The sequence below is a fragment of the Onychostruthus taczanowskii genome, unplaced genomic scaffold (assembly GCF_017590055.1).
Source record: "Onychostruthus taczanowskii isolate IOZ18803 unplaced genomic scaffold, ASM1759005v1 scaffold54, whole genome shotgun sequence".
NCBI lineage: Eukaryota > Metazoa > Chordata > Aves > Passeriformes > Passeridae > Onychostruthus > Onychostruthus taczanowskii.
The window spans coordinates 3,723,729-3,740,450 of record NW_024503013.1 but is presented as its reverse complement, the minus strand read 5'-3'; the positions used below and the strand labels follow the sequence as shown (position 1 = coordinate 3,740,450).

The 16,722-nt window shown below is 35.4% G+C and overlaps 1 protein-coding gene across 1 annotated transcript in view; it reads right to left on the bottom strand.

Annotated features, from left to right (window-relative positions):
* The window catches only part of CNTN5 (contactin 5), a 269,832-nt gene that overhangs the window by 47,555 nt on the left and 205,555 nt on the right, over positions 1-16,722 (bottom strand). Inside the window, exons 12-13 of the mRNA XM_041417056.1 lie at positions 12,977-13,104; positions 11,854-12,029 (exon numbers count right to left, since the gene is read on the bottom strand). Of these exons, the coding sequence (XP_041272990.1) occupies positions 11,854-12,029; positions 12,977-13,104 (304 nt within the window). The remainder of the gene's footprint in view (positions 1-11,853; positions 12,030-12,976; positions 13,105-16,722) is intronic.

The window sequence follows — 16,722 nt, the reverse complement described above, 5'->3', positions numbered from 1 at the left end:
TGATAAGATGTCCAATTTTGTACCATACAATCATCATTTGCATACTTCTTTCTTTTATGCCAAGGTCATTAATGACAAGATGAAACAGGATTCATTTCAAGATCAAATCTTCTATAATTTAATTTTTTTTTTTCTTTTTAGGCAGAAGAGTTCCTTTGCAGCACATCTTGGCACACTTCTTCAGTCAATCTTCTCTTCGTTTGCATTTTTTGAACTAACTTGTTGTGATATTCCAGATAGCATCAATGCAAAATCTTTACCAAAGGATATTCAAATGCAAAGAAAGAAAAGAGAGGTGGAGACATCAAGGCTGCCTCTGAGGGCAAGGTGAATATGAGCATGATCTATAGCTTCATAACTCTGTAGATCTGAGGGCGTGATTACCATGGGAGTGTTTTGCCTTCTGAAGTGGCCTATGTAATGATATTGCTGAAGGGAAGATAGTCAGACCAGTTAGGCCATAATGCAATTCTTATATTCTTGCTCTGGCATATGAGAAATCACAGCAGGTGAAATGGATATCTCAGTACTCCATAGCTCGAAATGCAAAAGAAGAGCACACACTCCTATCAGGAGTCAAATTCAGGATATAAATTTTTTAAAGTTGTATAACAATAACATTTATTAGCTATTGAAACAGGTTGCTCAAAATCACTAGTGATCTTGGTACAAAGCTTTAGTTACTAAAAGTATAAGACCAGAATCAGTCTGCATTTGTCCTCTCCTGAGGGTAATTTACATCTAATGTGTGTTTTATTGTTAAGTGTGAGGAACAGTGTAATGGACAACAAGTGTCTAGTTTCATTGTTCAGGAGCTGTTAAAAATCTTGACTGTCACTCTTAACTTCCAGAGGGTTCATGAATGTGTAAATCCTAATATTCTTATCAGGAAAAATATATGTATTTCATCTGCACACTTGTGTAACTGGGCAGACAAGCATGAATTGAAAGAATCATTGCTGTAAGTGGAGAGCAGTGCAGTGCAATAGATCTCTACAAAACACTTTTGTTGCAACACAACAGGATGTGCAGCCAGCATTCCTGAGGATGCGTGAGTGGATTAAACTGACTGTGTTTAATACAGATAGGTATATGCTCAGACACTGGATTCTTGATCATAATCAATAAAATAATTTTAACTTCCATTTAGATAAGTAGGAGATATGTTTGACCAGGGACTGTAGAAAAAAAGTTACTGCATTAGTGATGTTCTGTGGCATTTATAAAGTGGTCTTCATTAATTTTAGACTCTTCCAAGTCTTGGAAGACAAATTATTTGTTGATTAGTTTATCCTGTAATGAGATGCTCTAGGCCACAAAACGATCTGAGGGAGGTTAAACTTATGTGCTGACTTTCTAAGTCTCAAGAAAAATTCTGCACCTTGTCATTGTAGTTGCTTCTTAAACTTGAACAATTACAATCCAGTTGAAAATGAAAGAATTACTAAGTGTGAATGCAGTGCAGACTCCATTAAGAAAAGTATCTAAGGTCAGAAACTTGTGCTTTTAGACTTCTGTCAGTGGAAAAAGACATTATGCTTCAGCAAAGCAGAGACATTCACTTCCCCTTGGGGGAAGAAAAAAACTGGGTGATGTGAATGCAAATGATGTAGGAAGGTCTCTCTCACCTGAGCTAACGTGATTTAGGACAGCCTGGTGTATCAGCAACTTTGTGGTCTCAACTTTATTCAAAGCCAAAGTTAGTGGCATTTAAAATTTTTTGTCAAGGTTTAAATTTTGATGCTATTAGGTGTATGTTTATAAAAGCTGCCTTTCATTTTACTGATTTTATGTTCTTTCTTGACAGGGAATATTTTGCAAGAAGTATGCTATTTCAAAGTATCATTTTATTAGAAAAATCCATATTCTGTAGTGTGGCATCACATACTATCCACTTAGCCAATCTCAGTGTAAACTTCTACTGTGTGAAATGTAGATTGCATTTTACTGAACCTAAAACTTAAAAGAAATCAAACCAAAACTGATAGGTTCAACAACAAACTTTTACTGATTTTCAGGAAAGCTAAGAGTAACCTTCAAGATCAGCATCAGCTACAGATCTGCTGTACACTGTTGATCTTCATTAAGCAGCAAATAAATAATAATAGAGCTCAGAATGCTATATATCATGACTAATGTGTCTCCCCAGGACTACAAATAATTGTACCATTCATATTATGCTCCCAAGCATGGCATTCTGGGCAGCTCCAACGCTGAATGATATGTCAAGCTATGGCTCTGTCTGCTTCAGTGTGGTATGTTGTCTGAGGTCATAGTCATGTCTGCAATGTATCTAATTAGCTGTACATTAGTTGCACGTATTGCTTGAAGCTATTGCTTTTTCAAAAATTGGTACCACCTATGCATTAGCATTTGCTTTTGATGTGGAAATACTTCCCCAAATTCAAAAAGGCTTCAAGGAACATATAACATGCATTCTTTGCTGAACAGTAATGACATCATTGCATTTGTCTTTTGCACTCATTGTCCTAATATTTGGGGGGTTTGCAGAAACAAACAAACAAAAAAAAAAACCCAACAAAAAACTCCCAAAATCCAAACAAAACAAAACAAAAGAGACAATTTTCAGAGACTTTTCTGTTGGGGAATTAATACTTCCTCAGCCGTTTCAAATACCCACAGAAAGGAGCTTGCATGTGGATTATTTTTTCTCTTTCCATCTCATAAATCTTAAGAGCTTGTTGTGGGAGCCTGGACTGATACTAGTTAATTACTCAATCAATTACTTAACTGCCCAGGTATAGAAGGCATGCACACCATCACCAGAAGCTACACCTGCCTGTTGGATAACATAGGGGAAGACTCTGATAAGAGGCAGATCCTGCAAGTTGGGGTCCTATTTTTTATCATGCCAAAGTCCTTATAGCAGTGGCTAGCTGTGGAAATTCCCTTCCAGAGAAGTGGCAGGATATTCACACACAGCCTGAAGGAATTCACCCCTTCTGGTGGGCCATAATTGGCTCAGTTTTACTGATATAAGAGGCAGCTATGATGTATTATTCTTAGAATGTGCCATAAACCATCAGACTGATGAAGTGTCCCATGATTCAAAGTATTACATAATGCAGTGTAAAATTCCCTGCCCCAGGAGAGGTACTTGGTCATGTCCACCCAAACCAGAGTAAATATAAACCTAGTGGATTTTGTGTTTCTCCCATCCCTCATGACTCAAGACAGTGACAATCACTTTGACTAGACTGGGACCCTCACCACTGAGAAGACCAGAAGAAGAGAACCAACAAAATCCATGCAGTACTGGCAGATTCCCGGTCTCTCTGTCATTCTCTTTCTTTCCCTGCTCCCACTCTCTTTTCCTATTTCTTTTTATGTCTCTCCCTTTCTCCCTCACATTTACTGTTAAATAAAAACCCATACTAATGACTTTGACATATGGTCTCATTTGCGCCTTAATTTGGGCAAAGACATCTCCCTCATTTTAATAACGAGATCTTAACAGTTATGAGTTGCTTTGCAATAAACAAATTTTACATATGTTTCTTCCCTCAAATGAAGAGAATTAAACTTATTCTTCCTGTGAGAGTGAGTTCATTTTCCTGAGCCAGTTGCTAGGAAACCTCTCTGTTAATCTGTCCATTCATTTGCTGATTTTTTATCTCTGAACCAAGGTGGTCCATTCAGTGTATCCAACATTTTCTTCTGAAGACCTTTCAAAATTCTAATTTCTAATCCATTTCTGAAGACTTTGCACAATTTCTAATCTGTCTGCATTTGAAATGGAGCTCACAGTTACACCCTAGAGCACTTTCTTAAGATCTAGTAAGTCTTTTGTTCCCTTCTCCCTATCACTTCCATGAAAGAATTACACTTTGGTTGATTATTACATAATTTATGACATTTGCTTAAACTACAGAGTCATATGTGGAAAATCTATATGAAATACCATTATTTTGTCATTGTATCAAACCCAGCTTTCATTTAATCTGTTTCTAATGCTCTCATTTTCCACATTAATTGTCATACTTCCCTTCTGCACTCCTAATGCAGTTCTTTGAATGTAGCTCTGATTTATCTTGGAAATAGGGACAAAAAGTCAAAGAAGTTCATAGTACTGGCTAGCTGGTAGAGATGACATGTTGACCCACAGCTCTCAAATTCTGCACTGCAAGGGCTTGAGGACTGCCTAGAACTGTGCAGAGGATTCAGGCTGTGAACTCATCCTGGACAACATGCAGTGAAAACTGTCTCTTTGCCTGGGAAGAATGTGTGTAAAATGGGTAATGAGAATATTACAAATGATCGTGATTCAACAAAAGCGTAAATCAATGGGAAGAAAAGAATGGGCAAACACTGATTGCCCTTGCAGGAAAACTTTTATGATGAAAGCCAAAGTGGAGTTTGGGCCACTTTACTATGGCTACAGGGGTTTATCAAGGTTTGCTGCCTGTCATCTAAATCTCTTGACAGTGAGAGGTGAGGATGCTTTCCTACAAAGTATTTTTTATACAGAAGAGAGTGCTTGGGAGGTACTAAAAGCCTAAAAAGATTCTATTCTGTTTAAATTGGGAACAATAAAACAATACTGTGTTGAGTAAAAAGGACTGAGATTTGATCCTAAACAAGAATGACCTGGGATGTTAATGATAGCTTTTTCAATTTAAATGATCTTTTAAAATAAATCGGTGTTTTTACACGTAACACACAGGTTAGGTGAATTCCTGACTCATACATTATTACTTCATTTAGCAAAATAGCCTTTGTTAATGAAATTCAGTTTGATTAAATTGAAAAATTATTTCACAGTTGATTTTTGCTATATATGCATGGCAGTAAATTTTTTTTTGATGAGTTTATCTGAAGCAAACCAATGATTATATGGAATAACCTTATGGCAGTGTTATCTTTGCACCATCAACAGTAAGTGAGGACCAGCAATACAATAAAATTCTTTTAAATAATGGTGACAATTTTTATGTACATTATGATGAATCATTGGCTTCAAACCAAATTCTGTCCATATTCTGTTTAAGTACCATTTCATGTAAATTCTCAGGTTTGGAAATATCAACTACATCTGTCTACTGCTTGTGATGATTACAAATTGCAAATATTTAATCTGAGAAGAAGCAGATTTCTTGGTTGATATATTGGTAATGGAAAATTATATTCTGAGCTCTGCCTTTCGAACATACAAGCACACATTTGGAACAAAGAAGATGAAATAATTGTTATCAGTTTTATTGTGATCAGTGGTATGAGGAAGGATAATAATGGCAATATATCAGCATCCAGGCTGATGCAGATTGACTCAGGCATACCTGATAAAACATAACTTGCATTTCGCCTGTCTATAAGAAGTTAAAAGTAGTCTTTAGGTTTGTGAATCCTTGAGAATCATGCGGGGAGAGTGCAGACTTTTTGAGTAGCAGTATTTATGAACAGCTTGCATAGACATGGCAAGAATTATGAAAAGAGCTGTTTTGGTGAGTACTGGTGGCTTTGAGTGGATGCCAGAGAGTGATGGAGTGTTGAGAGGGGATAGAGAGAACGTGAATAAACTTGAAATGCTTCAAATGCGTCTCAAGTGCATCTTGAATTGCTGCAAATGAGTTTGGTTAATTTTATTGAATAAAGGTAGAAAAAGAGTTGAAGTTAAAAGAATATCAGCTGTCAGGTGGTCTGTCATGTACTGGGGTAGTTTTGTGAAATCAAGGGATTAACAAAAACATGGAAAAAGCAGTGAGAATGGGAAGAAATGAGAAAAGAAATCGGATATGAAATGGCAAGCTTCAGGACAGAGACACCAGCTACACTTCTGATGCTAAATTTATGTTCTGTATTTGCAATTTTATTACCCTGAAAAAAAAAGGAAGAAAAGACCTCTAGAGGCTCCCTCCAGAGCAGTAGGTGACAATGAAAATAATGATTATGTTTTGCTATTTTGTTTCTTTTACCCCTAGTGTTATGTAATTTCTTTGGGACCTACTTACACTTCCTACTTGTTAATATTCATTGGAATATGTTAATTAAGAACAGTTGTTACACAATGATTGATTGTCAAGATTCTTAGTATGTACATTGTTGGATAGCATTTATGAAGTATTTCTGTGAACATTTTCTACTGTGCTGCATGTTGTGTCTTGGTTTACCAAACAAGAGAAAAAGAAAGGGGGCAAGAAGTAGAGGTGAGTTTCAGGACAGTGAAACCTTCTTCCCACGACGCTTTTCTGCAACAACACAATTGATTGCAGGTGCAAGGCCTCAAGAATAAAACCAAAATATTGGGTTCAGTGTAAGAACTGAAATGGGGAAGTACTGCCAGGAAGGTTTTGGAAAGCACTGCCACAGCAGCTGGGGAGAAAGGCTGCAGAGACGCAAGTGTAAAATAGCCAGCAGAGCTATAAATGGAGGCTTCTTTAGGAGCTGATATTGATCAGTTTTCAAACAATCAACTCTGCTGTTATAGCCCAGATTAACACTGTGCCAAGCAGTTAAATGATCCATCAGCTCCAAGTAAACAGAGGGAAGAATGGACTGCCATGAAATGCCTTTTTTTATCCCAAGGCTTTTTGCTTTAAAATGCTTCTTGTAAACAAGGAAAGGTACAAAATACCACAATGGAACAAATCAGTAAAAATTATTTGACTGTATTTCATGACTTTGTACAATCATTTTTTAATAGAAATTGGTCAGGAATGTTAAGAGGCTCACATTTTCCAAAATTTGTTATCTCCCATGTCTAAAATAAAATTAAATAGAAGAGTTCGGAGAATTTTTAAGGTTGGAAAAGACCTCTTAAATCATTGAGTCCCACTGTTAACTCAGCACTGCCATGTTCACCCTTAAGCCATATCCCCAAGTGCCACATCCACTTGCCTTTTGAACATTTCCAGGATTAGTGATTTCACCACTTTCTTGGGCAGCCTGTTCCAATGCCTGACCAATTGCAGTGAAGAAATATTTTCTAATCTCTAATCTAAATCTCCTCTGGTGCAACCTGGTCATTTCCTCTCCTGGGACTGGAGAACTGATCCCCACCTCACTAGATCTTTTGAGGTAGCTGAAGAGGGCAGTAAGATTCTCCTCAGCTTCCTTTTCTCCAGGCTAAACGAGATCAGATGTTGCTTATCATCTCTGTCCCTTACTCTCTATTAACAGCCAAAGCCACAAGCACTTGCATGCAACAATTTACAGACTTTTTTTTGATTCTAGGAAAAGTTTGGAGTGTCTCTTTCCAACACAGCATCAAACAAATTCAATCCATTCACTATTAATGTTTATATCCTAGAAGAAACACATGGTAAAATGCAGTATTACACTGTGGTAATTACTTCTTTGTGTTTGGATTTTGGTTTGTAGTTACCAGTTATAGAACTCAAAGTCTAGAAATCCTTATTTTATTTAGTACATTATCAAATTTACAATAGCTATTTATTACCAAAATACAAGATTTAATTTTTATTTTTTGTTTAAACTGCTCCTGATTGCTCAAATAGGTAACTGCTGTAGCATGACAAGTGGGGAAAACCTGGTAATGAGCATAGGGCTGAAATATCTAGAGATTAGAGTTGACAGTAATGACTGTGTTCAGCCTCTTCCATCAGCAGGAATGGATTGCAACAGACAGTGAAACAAATTGGTAGCAACAACGCTGATATGGCAGCTTTACCCTGAACACAAATTCACTGTGCGTAGAGCTTGTTGTCTTCTGCAAGGCTTCTGACAACTATTGCTGTTTTCTTCATGTGGGGAGGCAGTCGGGATGTTAGGTAAAATCCCTGTTTGATTAACCTTATTTGGGTTTACATTCACTAAAGAGGAAAGACATTATTATTAACAGGCTGCTCTTAAAATTGATTTCATATAGTGTAGAACTTAGCTCTTCCTATTTAGAAACGCTTAGGAAATTTTAATCTTAATTTTTTGAATATTATAAATGTACTATAAGAAATTAGGGAATGACTTGAAAATACAAGGAAAGGTATAAATTTATGCATTGTCCAAAGTTCTAGGTTATCAAATTGAAGTCTCCAGTACTAGGCAGGAATTCAATTGTGCAATGTGTATCTACTGTCCTTTTTGAAGTAAAACAGTAGATTTCTATTCACTTCCATGTGAACAAATAACCATTGTAAAATACAACATGACAAGTTGTACTTATTGCTTCCCCTGGTGGCAGTTTCAGTTAAGAAAGAAGACCAAGAACATATTCAGACAAAATCAGTTTCCTGAGCCTGAAAAGTCAAGGTGAGGGACATTAAGAGAAATGCTGTTGCTTACCAGTCTGTGGATAACCACAGTAAATCATTTTGTTTGGCTGCTATAAACACAGTATCAGTCTTCAAGCACAGAGTTGGAATTATGACAGTTGGCTGAAAATGTACTGAATAAATCAGATATTTTTAGATGAAAAAGGGATATGTCTATGAGAAAATTAAGGTCAGTAGAGATTTTAGGAGAAAACATTTTGAATAGAATTTTGACTAGGACTTCTACATTTGGCACAAGGGACAGAAAATCAAAGTTATCCTAATAAAAACAAGAAAGTCTATACTTTCTGAATTCAATGCATACTGTGTTGCTACAAAAAAATTTTGGAAATTCAGACTTTCATGGAAATTTTTTTTTATTACACAGATTATCCCTGAGTAAACATAAAACATTATCAAGTCTTTTGCTAGACAAAACACGACTTTACCAATGCCAGAGGATTATGGTTTTATATAACCCTTGATATTATTGTTCTTCTACCAAATGTTCTGTAAAGTTACAAAGATACATCACTTGGGATGTTTTCTTTTCCTAGAATTCTATCTGCAGTCATCATTCCAATGGAAATCAGCCGGTCCATTTTCCTTAATATTCACTTAATGCACGAGTCGACATCCTTATCACACTTATCTTTTTGCCAGGCAAATCCTTGAAGTACCTAAATTAGTATGGGTACTAAATCATTGATAGCTCAGTAAAGAACACCAAAAATACCTTCATTTTTTATGAAAAATTACTTCTCAATATGAAAAATTATTACAGCTTTTTTTTTGGTACAAAAGCTACTGGTATAATTTCAAAACAAAAAATAGTAATATATTTATTGCTAAGAGAAGACTTTCTTTTTAATTGTAATTCCTAGGGATCATGAAATTCTAGTAAGTGAAAAGTTATCTACAGCCCAAATAGATGTTACTTTGGTGATTGCTTTTATAACATTGCATGAAGCATCAAGATACTCATCGTACTTAACACTTGGGTCTGCCACAGTGAAACCATGAGCACTGCAACCAGTGATGAAAAGTTTACAAAGGTTTTACTATTAGCAAAAGCCATTTAAATAATATTTAATTTGTCAGCCTTTAAAACGAATAAGCAAAATGCAGGCAAGTCTGAAAATATTTTTATCTGGTGAAGTATCAGTGTATGGACAAAAAATGGACATCTAATTCTGGGACTTCATGCACACAAAAGATATTTTTCTTAAATGTACTTCATTAAAAAGCATTTTGTTCAGGACCAACTCATGCAATTTTGAAGTGTTTCATTCAGAAGAGCAATATAAGGGATATCAATAGAACTCTATCAGACTTCAAGTTCCTCTTTTCTCCATTCATAAAGCTATGGCTTTAACTCATTGTTATCTCAGCTTTGAAACTGGATAAGATAAAAGAGATTACATGACAGTAAAAAGGAGTTTTATCTTCCTTTGTCCCTGGTACCTGGTCATGCTTTAGATTTTAGTGAAGTAAACAAATACATTTTTAACTTTTTGATTAATTTCTCATTCTCATGTAGTTAACAGAAATTATAGTGACAGACAATTGACAACATTACACAAATGAGTAGGCATGGGAATTGTGTCAAAACACACAAAAAATTCCTGTATTACCAGAATTTTTATTACCACTTTCAAGACTTGCATCTCTCAACTGATCCAGCTTCATTTCAGGACAATGCAAAAATCAAGATATTTTAACCACTATTTATGAGAGATTTCAGCCTGGAGGAGACTGAGGTGAGACCTTGATGCCATCTACTTCCTTATTAGGGGAAGCAAAAGGGTAGGTGCAGACCTCTTCACATTTGTGATCAGTGACAAGACCCAAGGCTTTGGCTTGAAGTTGTGTCAGAGCCTGACAGAGTTCAAGAAGTGATGGAACAACACTCTCAGGCACACAGTGTGACTCCTGGGGTGTCCTGTGCAGGGCCAGGAGCTGGACTTGATGATCCTTGTGTGTCCCTTCCAAAGCAGCATATTCTGTAATTCTGTAAGTAGCACTATTTTCACTTTGTAAAGTAGCAGTAACACTCTAGCAGCACAGTTAGGAGGAGGTCATAAACTCAAATAGCTGGTTAAATATATCAAGTTTTGGCCAAATTTTAATCACGTCAGGACAGTTAAAGCAATCAGTAATTTCAGTGAGATTTGCATGAACATTTGTCTGAAAATAGGGTGTTGTCTTTGATTGGTTTGAATAAGCCTTATTCCTATCAATTTGAGGGTTTTGTCTTGTAGAAATGAAATTAATGAAGAATTCTTGAGAGATATCTACAAAAGCCTATTTTTTCATATGGAAAATTATATTAAATTAGCTTTATTTTGACATGAGGTATGAAATTACTTTGAAAATTTCTTAGCCTGTGGATTTTACCCAGTGATTAAAAATTTCCCTTGAACAGAGATGCTGGAATACAAGGAAAGAATAATGTAGCATGTTTTAGATTTCAATTTTTTGGGAATCACTTGAAGTTAAATTGTAATCATAGGGTTTTTTTTCTTGAATCAAAGAATGGTCTTGAAGTTAAAGAGGAGTGAAAATTTTCCTTCTTACATAAACAGTGCAGTTTTGAGTGTTATATTCCTCAGATGAAGATAACTATGCTAAGAATATTCCCACTAAAATATACCTAGCTAATGTTGTTCAATTAAAAGGTTTATTGAAGTAAACTCAAATTTTAAAAACATGAACCCCCACCAAGAGGATATGACTTCCATAAAGAGTATGGTTTCCACATAGGCAAGCAGAAGAATAAATTGATGGCAGCTGACAAGATTTTTAATGCAAAGTTAACTTTGCTACATTGTACTCAAATGAGATACATTAAGTTTTAAAATTTCCTGACCTCTATGAACTTAATTTTTCTCTGTTAACATAGCATGGACATTTGATTTACATTTCATTAGTTGGAAGATTCAGTTAAATTACTGCAGATTCCATTTCCAAGCTTGTTCACATTAAAAGACTTATTTCTACTAAGAAATGTTCAAATCATTTTACATGAGACAGGTTTGTAATTCTTTATCATACCGTTTGATCATATGAAACTCTTTTTGACTCAAGTAGCAATATTTTAAGTTGGTATGCATATTTTTGTCCTATGATTCATATTGACTTAAATAATGGTTACACAGTTAGGAAGTACCTCATGCAGGGAAGTTAGTAAATATAGCCCTTGCTATTCAGATATTAAAATATTTTCTAGGCAAGTAAAGCATTGGGAGGTGAGGGCATTTCAACAGCCATGTTATCTGTGAGAGAGACGTCAATGCTTATAGCAGCATCCTTTCTATATTAAAATCAGCAGAAGAATGCAAGTAGGATTTAATGAAAACTCCTTTCTGTTCTCTCACAAAGATTATCTGATGCATGCCTAATAATAGGATATATAAGGTTAAATTTAATATCTTCTTGAAGAATACTACTTGGAGTAATTCTAGTGATCTGCAGTTTGCACCTCCTCTATCTAACATTTCTTTCCAGTGTTACTGAAATCAGTTATCTCTCAGTTTGGTCAAAATTTGGTAAATGGGAAACATACAAAAGCATGCAAATTTCTATCACTTCCCAGCACAGAGATGACAAATGCATGGTCACTTACTGCCTTGATGCTTTCAAAGTGTCCACCTTCTTTCTCAAAGTCAATGGGCTGCCCATTGAGCGTCCAGTAGAAGGTGACATCCATTGTGCTGTCATGAAGGGCTTTGCAGCTGAGGACGATGCTCTCTCCAACCGTTAATTCAATCTTCTTGGGAGTCAGCTCTATTCTTGTGGGTTCTGGAAACAGAGAAGTGTTAGGAACATTAAGATGGGAATTAACTTATAGTGCCAGACCAAAATAATAGGATTGACTGATGCTGAGTCTACTCAGAGCTAACATTTGTTGTTAGTATGAATTGCAGACAGCCAAATACTGAAAGATATTCATAATACACACTAGGATATTCATAATACATGATACTGGGGATCAGAAAGTACAGACAGTTTCATGGAGTCAATAAGGCAGTATCCTAAACAGCAATCTATGGGACATCTGACATGGATTAATTAATTAACTTTATTAGTTTCAGGAAAAGCCATTTTTTTAAGGCTGCAGCACCTGGAATCTTGTGATTGCATGAAAATTTCAGTTTTGTCACATAAAATAATAAAGAATGTTTCCTGGATTACTAAATACAGGAAGAAGCTTGAAAAATGAAGTCAAAATGCTTGAACACCTGCAAAGAAAATCCATTAATTCAGCTGAAAAATGAAAAAAAAAAAAAATGTTCAGAAATAGATTGTTACTCAGTGGTTTTATTATTACTATTAATCTTCTAAGGTACTACCTTTCTCTGAGTTTTATATCGGTACAATTATTACTTTAATTTAAAGGTTTCTTCTCACGAAGAAAACGTTAGGGGTGAGTTCCCAAAGATAAAATATGTCAGAAGGGATATTTACTCCTTTACTTATAGAATTATTTATATAATTTACATATATAATTTAATATTTATATTAAATTTAATATACATTCTAATTCTTATGACACATCCACAATTAAACAGCTGGAGTTTGCAATCTGATTTGATGTTTGACCAGATGGAGTTTAGTCCCCTTATCTTGTTGGAAATGCTTTTTTATTCTGCCTGGAGAATGTTGTTTTATGGTTGGCTGGGGATTCTAAGTAATATTTAAATATTAGTCAAAATAAATCATCATTACAATAAAGCATTTTTTCATACCTTTAACAGACACTGATGCAATGATTTCTGCAGATCCAAACACATTTACACCTTGGCATAAATACCGCCCTTCATCAGACTTGGAAGCGTTCAGGATTCGCAGACTCCCGTGTGGAAGGATAGTTATCCTGGAAAGGATAAGTCCATAAATATATAAATATCTCTCCCATCCTACCAGCCAAATTCCATGATGATATCTTTCAGAGATAATAAATAGGATTAAGGACTGCTGCCTCTGTAGCAAGTGATGATGAAGATGATAATTGAATTTTCTACTGTTTCAAAAAATTTTAATAAATCCATTTTACTAGTCCTTCCTTAATTCAAAATTTTCATGGAAGCATCAGTGGATTAGTATCCTTTGACACTTATTAAGGGTGAATTGTAATGAAGCTTTTGTAGAACTGTAAAAAAGGTAATCCTTCATAATTTGTCTTCAAAGTTTCACCACTATATTATTGTCAAATCACATTTCAATATCAAGCACAGGCTATTCCATCTAGAAAAAAAAAAGACCTTAGAAATCATATCTGAGAAGAATGGAAGAAAAATTCAAAAGACAAGGAAAAAGCCTTATAAAATTGATTGTATCTGGTCAAAATGGGATTTATGGCATCGCAGCACAGTGTAGAAAAGGGACTTAAATACTCTTTGCTTTTTGTAGATGGGTTTTTGTATTTTTTCCTGAGTCTATAATTGCAGCTCCACTTACCTCTTGGTAAGTCACCCCATTAAAGCATATTCATGAGAAATGTTCAGCTGCTCACATTTAGGAGTTTCAAATTTTGCTTTTGCTTGCACAATATTAATCATAAAGTCCATGAAGCATCCTGTAAATCCACACTCTTTTTGCTCTTCTAAAATGACAAAGACCCTGAATTTATTCTATCTTAGAGTTGCAGTCTGGAAGAGCAGTAAATAATCATGGCTCTTTTTCTGACAGGGAACTAGGAGCCTAAAAGCAATATGACAACTCTTAGACGGTATTTAATCCAATCCCTGCTTGCAGGTGTTGTGTATCCTTTCCCAGGTTAGATAGTGGTTACAGCTCTCTCAAAAGTCTTGGGAGATGTAGACTGGGAGCACAGACACTGGAAGCAGATAATCCTCAGCAAATGCTTTCAGGTATCCCACAGAAGTGGGGTAGGACATGGGATGATTCCTTCTCCTGTATTTGAAAACTAAAGACCTCTGTGTGTTAGAGAATCTAAATAAGGTGGGTGGGTGGCTCTTCCCCAGGGATGGCTGGGTTTTTAAATATACTTGTCCAAAGAGGACTTTCTGGATGATAGAGTGTAGACTGACACTCCTGCTGGGAATCCTCTGAGGAGTCTATGATTAGAAATCATGGAGGGTACAATGTTGTGTTTTACTCTTGAGAAGTATTTAATCAGGAGTAGGGCATTTTTGACAGGACTGACTGGGCTCTTCAGCAGCAAAAGAGGGACGGAATCACATTTATAGGCTGTATGAGTTAAACTACACAGCTGTTACCTTTGATTTATGCTAGGAGTGATTTACATAGGCTTAAAATTCAATTCCTTCCTTCCTTCCTTCCTTCCTTCCTTCCTTCCATCCTTCCTTCCTTCCAATAATATCCCCTATTTTCTAACTCTGTGAGAAATGGTGGTTTATTATCCGAGGTTCATAAACATTACGGTGGAGGAAACAGAATTTCATTCCAGTGAAAAATGTGCTTCTGTTCATTTCAGATGTGAAACCACTCACTGCTGTCAGCAGACAGCACAAGAAAATAATAGCTTCAAAAGTGAATGGGGCAGAGGAAGGACATGCCAACTCTGGGGCTCCCCAGTACAACCTCAGGATGCATCTCCCATCCTACTCTAAAAATATATACACCAGTATTTTTGTCACATTATTTGTGTAAAAGTAATTTTATAGAAAACATTATTATACTAAGCAAATGACTGTATTAGAGTTTTGATGGTTTGGATTTTTTTCCAACAAATAAGAAGGCTTGAAACTTTGTTACTGTATGTCACACCTTTGAAGAAGCACTGCTTTAGAAACTGACAGGGATGCAAACTTCCTTCATTTTCTCTCAGTGTAATTTAAAAAAAAATTCTATCAACATGCTCAGTTTTCAATGCTCTGATGACATCATTTGTATGGCAATAGTCTTTGCAGAACAGTGATAGTTCTCATCAATATACTGACAGGAAGAGAAAAAAAGGATATTCCTATAATGTTTGCAAATTATAGAAGCTTATACACAGTTTAAGCCCTGATATAAAATTTTTGAATTCTGACCTTGTAGGAAAAGAAATCTAGATGTGTATGGAAGATTATCTAATGAATCTTATGGATATTGTCAACTATATTTCTATGTAGTTAAAAGATCCTGTTATCCATGAGGGAAAGAGTAACCATTCAATCAAAGGAATTACAAGGCATCGCAAACACATTCGTTGGTGAATTATTTGGCTCAGAAATTAATATTTTCTTTAAGTTGCCTAGCACCCATCTGTCCTCCTTTTTTTTTTTTTTTTTTTTTTTTTTTTTTTTTTTTTTTTTGTGTGTTTGGGAAAAAAGCCAGAGGCCTGGTTATGATGGAAAATGAAATGCTTTATTTATGCATACAATACTTGCTGCACACAGCAGGAACATAGACTTCTCCTCCTTTCCTGCCAATATCTCTCAGTCACAGAGAGACCACCTGCATGGCATGTCTACATATTTTAACAAAAAAAGTTTCATAGCAAAAAGTTTTTTTTACTTCATAAACAGAAGGGTAGCAAAGAGAGGCAAATGGGGATGGGGTTGAATTAATGATAATTCAGGAAAAGAAGCAACCCTAAATGATTAACTGACTAGAAACTGAGGGACGGATGATGATAGATTAACAAATAGAGAAAAGATGGTTGAGAGATCAAGGTGAGAGTTTGGAAATTATCATATTTAAGTATAAGAAAAATCCTTGTCATCACCTAAAGGGGATGGATGTTGTCCATAAAAGGTTTCTGAAAAAAAAGTGGCACAAAATCGGTATCCATGCAGAAAAGAGTTTTCATCTGTCTAATAACATAAAGAAAAGGAGATGAGAGTTAATGTCTTGATGTCAAAAAATGTGTTGTCTTGAGATCAACTGCAACAGAGATTTTAGCAGTAATTGCTAGGAAAAAGGAATTAAGATATAACAGCAAATGGACTTGAGATAAAACTGAACATGGGATAACTTAAGTACACTGAAAGAGATTAAATTATTATAATATTTCATAAGAAGAAATATTTTCTAGAGAAAATTAATGCAGATTTAATCTTCCATGGATTTCAAGCACGATTTTCATTGCTGAAATTCCCATGATTGGTTAAATACATTTAATACAAAAATTAGGATTGTTAAGAAACCAGTTGAAGAAAAGACTTTTTTTTTTGAGAGAAAAGTTGGTTTTTATACTCTGGTATTATTTTTCAAAGTTACCAGGGTTCAAAAACATTGCTAAAAATTTGATTAAATAAATGCTTCTTTGAGACAGCAGCTGAGCAGCAGAATTGTAGAAAAGCAGTAGTTGTGACTCTGAACTAAGAGGACCATGCAGTAAAGGAAAATGCAACCCTAGAATATGTCAGACACCAACCTGCATCTCTTTATGGAAGTATTAATAGATGAAGTGCTGAGGAAATATAATAAGGACAATTTTGATCATCAGTATTCAGAAAAATTAATTGTAATCAAGCTGACATTCGGAAAGATCAGCAGGATGACCAGGGAGGAAAGAAAAACC